Source organism: Priapulus caudatus, unplaced genomic scaffold, assembly GCF_000485595.1.
Source record: "Priapulus caudatus unplaced genomic scaffold, Priapulus_caudatus-5.0.1 Scaffold210, whole genome shotgun sequence".
Classification (NCBI taxonomy): Eukaryota; Metazoa; Priapulida; class Priapulimorpha; order Priapulimorphida; family Priapulidae; genus Priapulus; species Priapulus caudatus.
In genome coordinates this window covers 11,856-16,511 of record NW_014577271.1, presented here as the reverse complement: position 1 = coordinate 16,511, position 4,656 = coordinate 11,856, and the positions used below count along the sequence as shown (strand labels likewise).

At 41.0% G+C, this 4,656-nt stretch overlaps 1 protein-coding gene across 1 annotated transcript; it reads right to left on the bottom strand.

Moving 5' to 3' along the window:
* Nucleotides 1-294: 294 nt before the first annotated feature.
* Nucleotides 295-4,005, bottom strand: LOC106807356. The gene is made up of 6 exons (XM_014809667.1): nucleotides 3,889-4,005; nucleotides 3,371-3,637; nucleotides 3,100-3,242; nucleotides 2,722-2,873; nucleotides 1,213-2,422; nucleotides 295-989 (listed from the first exon to the last, which is right to left on the bottom strand). The coding sequence occupies exons 1-6, from the start codon at nucleotides 3,919-3,921 to the stop codon at nucleotides 842-844; spliced, it is 1,953 nt and encodes a 650-aa protein (XP_014665153.1). The 5' UTR covers nucleotides 3,922-4,005; the 3' UTR covers nucleotides 295-841.
* Nucleotides 4,006-4,656: the final 651 nt, after the last annotated feature.

Below are 4,656 nucleotides of genomic sequence, written 5' to 3'. Positions count from 1 at the left end.
TACATAAAATCATCAATAAACAAGATGTATTAATGAAATGAAATAGTTTTTTCCATTTTTCTCAAAACCCAAAAAATCGAGATAGGCAGTTATCTTAGCAGGGTGACGATATATTAGAGTGCCAAGCAGAAATTGTAGCATCTAAGAGAAAGACGGAGATAAATTCTTAGATCCTGCAGAGGTTTTTGGGTGGTAAAGGTAAGGGCAATGGCGCTAGTGATACTTGGTTTAAACTGTCTATGCTCTTTGGCATTACGCAACACACTCATATTAAGATTAAGATTTCAAGATTTCTTTACACATTAAACATTCTTATATTACGGTATCGAACATTATGCTATATTCACTTTCTATCTAAAAAACAGAAAACACTTTACTTCATTTAATGAACACGCCCTGCCTTTCTTAACTATACATGCGGTTTCCCACGCGGATCAGTTCTTAGTCACCCTTTATTCCTCCTTTCAACAATGGTTTGTTTAACGATTAGATGAACCTACTTGTCTCTTCTATAAATTCCGAAAGCCTACAAAGAATTGTGAACCAAAACCTAACAATAGTTGACGCATGCATGGCTAGAGCCAAATGCCTTATAACATAAACACATCACCTATATAAACTTGGCAAAGCGTCCAATTATGATATAAAAATTACATACTGTGTAGGCACTACAAATTTAAAACTAACATATTACGTGCTTCATATATGTAGATATATTCATGCTATTATGAGTACAGTACACAGCAGCGTGAAATAACGATGGACGGTAAAGTGATGATATACGCGACTGAATTGAACAGTTTTATTCCAGTTTGTTATTAGTATTCGTTAATGAAGGAATTTACTGACGAGCTGGGGCGGGAGCGCGGACGTACACACCCTCACGGCTGCCTTGAAACTGGAATACCGGTGCAGGGGGCGGAGCAGCTCCGCCTTCTAGTGGATAGAAGCTTCCTTGTTTGTCCAGGTGCCCGTCGTATTCAACCCGACTGAAAAATAACCAAATGTAGCGCATTATGCCTAATACAAACTTGCCGTATGCCGTAATGCCGTATAATATTGTACACTATAGTTTTAGATAATTTTTTAGTGGCATACATTAAGGCGTTTTGTCAGATAAACGTTACTTCTTTATGGTCACTGATATTAAATATAAACGTCTATCAGTATGTGAATGCGGAAAACAGATTAGCACATGGATGTAGGATTCACCTGATATAATATCCGTAAGGCAAAACACCAGTCTGCCTATGTGTCCTGTAAAGCGAGGAGTCGAATTCAGCAGACGGGGGTTTGTGAGAAGGCTCATATCGAGTCCCTGCCCAATCGTCAGAGGAAATCAGCCGAGATGTTCCCAGATCAGATCGGTGCTGTGGCGTTTGTTCAGTGAATTCTCTTTGCCGTTCGGAATACGTTGAACCTCGATCTTCAACTGAGGCGCTTGTCAGAGGAGTCGCACTTTCTTCAATAGGGGTATCGCTTTCTTCACTTGGCGTGCGCAGGAATAAGCGTGGGGTTTGGACGGCCGTGTCATCTATTTGTTGCTGGGATGGATATGTTGCTGTGCCGACGTAACTAGGAACGGGCCTGTATTCGACAGAACCGTCCCCATTGCGTACAACTGAAGATGCAACGAAACCATCATTAGCATCGTCAATGTTTATCTGACGAAGAGCCCATTCCTTTGAATTGGAATTGTACGTGTCCTCCGTTCTGGCAGGCTGGACATCGGGAGGTTGTGGATATTCTGTCAACACGATGTTTCGTTGAGGAAGCCCAATGGCAAGTGGAGCAAATGTTTTCACGTGAGTTGATGGTTGCGCGCCTTGTACTACTTCAAACTTTGCAGTCCCCGCTGATGGATATGCTGAATATGTTTGTCCATCGTTACTCGTTGTAATATGTTCCATTCCTCGTTGTTGGGAATACTGTGCGATAGGAGTGTCATCTACTGTGTAATAGTTATTCAAGTCAGTTTCCGTGGATATACCTGTATGGACATCTGCAGAAGTCATCTGCTCGTCATTGCTAGAAACCGGATAGCCTTCTTGCCTGTTCCGTGCGTTATCCTGTGAATTTAACTGCCAACTGTTTTGAGTTGTAATAGTGTCACCGACAGAACCTAGTGTCGCGTAAAAATTCGATTCACCCACTGATTGATCTGGTTGTAATTGGCCGTGCAGCCTTGCTTGTTGTAGAGCCTCATGTGGTCGAGGAATTCCTACTATAGTGAAGAACTCAGAACCGTCAAAGTATGTTGTGCCATCATCAGTAGCGGCAACGTCATCGCTATTTCGTGATACGAAACTCAGCGGAATATAAATCGTGCGGATGTTTCCGGTTTCAGGATCCTCATCTCGCGGTCCTCTAACGCGCGGTGATTGGTCATGGCGTTGCTTATTAATGTTTTGGCCAGGATTGCCTACAATAAGTCAAAGATTAAGTACGTATCACTTATAACATGTAATAGGAAATTCCATTATTCGTTTTTCGATTATAAGCTTAAATTAGTAGTTAATTTAGGTTTAATCTAATAGTCACCGGTCGAAAAATGTCCGATGTTCGGTGATGAAAAATGATCGGTCAATAACAAATCTGTGAATTCATATTCGGGTCAACACGATGTGCAATCAAACACAATAAATATCTCATAAGATTTGAGGCAAACAAAATGAAAAGGAGTATGTACATTCATAGCTTAACCAGATACAGAATTCGTACCATATGAGAGGAACAACTGTCTGTTGGGCAGTTCGAATCTCTCGCTCGTAGGCGTCGTTTCTTGCTCAGCAGGCAGCCAGTAGTTTATGTCCTTGCGAAAAATCCGGACTGGTTGATTTCTACCCGTCTGCGCAGCCGACTCTCTAAAATAACTGTGGCGAATCGGTACAATGAATTCCTTTTCCATACCCCCATTTTCGAATAGGCCTATATAATTAATTGCATTTGTGGTTACATACTACAAAAGAGCTTTTTCTACAATACTCATAGCATAATAGCAACAATCTTATTTCATTAAGGCATTATTTCTCCCTTTAGAATAGCCAAGTGTGTTTTGTATGCAACCTACTCGTGTAGATGTAAATAAATATAGCGTACATGCCAGTTCTATCGCCATCTGTATGTGTCGCGTGATTACCCTCCTCAGTGTCATAAAATCCTTCGTTTGCTTGCTGATCGATGTATCTTGTATCTCTCTCATAATTACTAACGCTGCCGTTTTCATGGTCATCTGCTCTTGTCTGCAGAATAAGAGCTAGCATCGCAATTATTGTCTTTACTAAACTAACTTAAACAGAACTGGTCTAGATTGCATGGCCAGCCTAGCAAAAATATCGAATAAACAGCATATCAAGTCAAAATGCATTACCTTTTGCTCTTGAGTATAGAAGCTTATTTGGTCATCTTTGTTCTCAAATGATTCCATGTTTACTTCCGAGCCGAATGACTCCTGCTGGGGAATGTCATAATGTAGGTTCCGGTGAAACACTCGGAGTGATTCAGATGGATCAGCGACATGCGCTTGCACTGTGTCACTGCGATACGCCGACCTGCCGTGTAGTAGCACGCGCTGCGGGATGCGTCGATCCGTCGGCGACGTCGGTAGTGGTGATGGAAGCGACACGCAAAATGTCAGCTAGTACGACAGTTATACACAAGTAATGTTTGTTAATTATCTTCATCATCTATATATACTCGTTTATATGTATATTTATATAGACTTATTTGCCCCAGTATGGTTGAAATGCATATGTATATAGGCTGGCGAATAACGAACAAATATTACGCAAGTGGGAAAATTAATATTCCTTATTAATTAGAGTGAGAATGCTGGTTAAAATAGGCGCGAATGCCACAATTTTACTTATACTGTACTCGTATACTCACCGCAAAACTTATTCCGATAATCAAACACTTCATTCTACACGCATGGGCTCTGACAGTAAAGGCTACGCGAGCGTAGATAGTGGAAACAGGACCAACAGTTCCCTCAAGGATCTGTATCTGCTCAGAATCATCCTTCTCTGTATCTTTATATACCCGTCCTTAACAATGACCCGTATTGTGTATAGATATAATTGTGTTTTTCTCACAAAACCTACTTCCCGGTCACGTTCTGCTGTAGGTTTACGCCCTTTCATCGTTGCAACGCTTGCAACGCATCGGTGGGCATCTGTCAGAAATAATCGGAGATGAAAAGCTCTCTGAGATATGTCAGGATGATAGGCATATGCTGATGGTGGCACGTAACCTGGCCAAATTGAACTAACGGCAATCGGTCGGTAGACATCCGACCTCCGACAGACCAGCAATAGATTCGCCTTCTAAACCGCACATAAACAAGCAAATATGGAGGGCGCGGTGCATGCTTGTTCCGATAGGGATCATCACTATCTAAGAGATCACGGACAAACGTAATTATCGAGATTCCACACTGTGCACATTGTTACTAAGACTCGCGAACTGTATTTACCCATCTGCTGTCCTTGAAACTGAGCAGAACAGATCTAAGCTACTGATACATGATACTGAAGTAACAGCTCCAAGTCTTACAATAATTTAATTTGATATGCAGCACAAAGAAAAAAGTTTGAAATAATAAAGTTGTTCATTGACAAATTAAAATAACATGCATAGTTAAATAAATAAATAAAT

Coding starts and splice junctions, on each gene's coding strand:
- LOC106807356 (XM_014809667.1), bottom strand. CDS start 3,921: ATGAAGTGTTTGATTATCGGAATAAGTTTTGCG. Junction 2,874..3,099: donor GATGGCGATAGAACTGGCAT/GTACGCTATATT, acceptor GATTCGCCACAG/TTATTTTAGAGAGTCGGCTG. Junction 990..1,212: donor CCTTACGGATATTATATCAG/GTGAATCCTACA, acceptor GTTATTTTTCAG/TCGGGTTGAATACGACGGGC.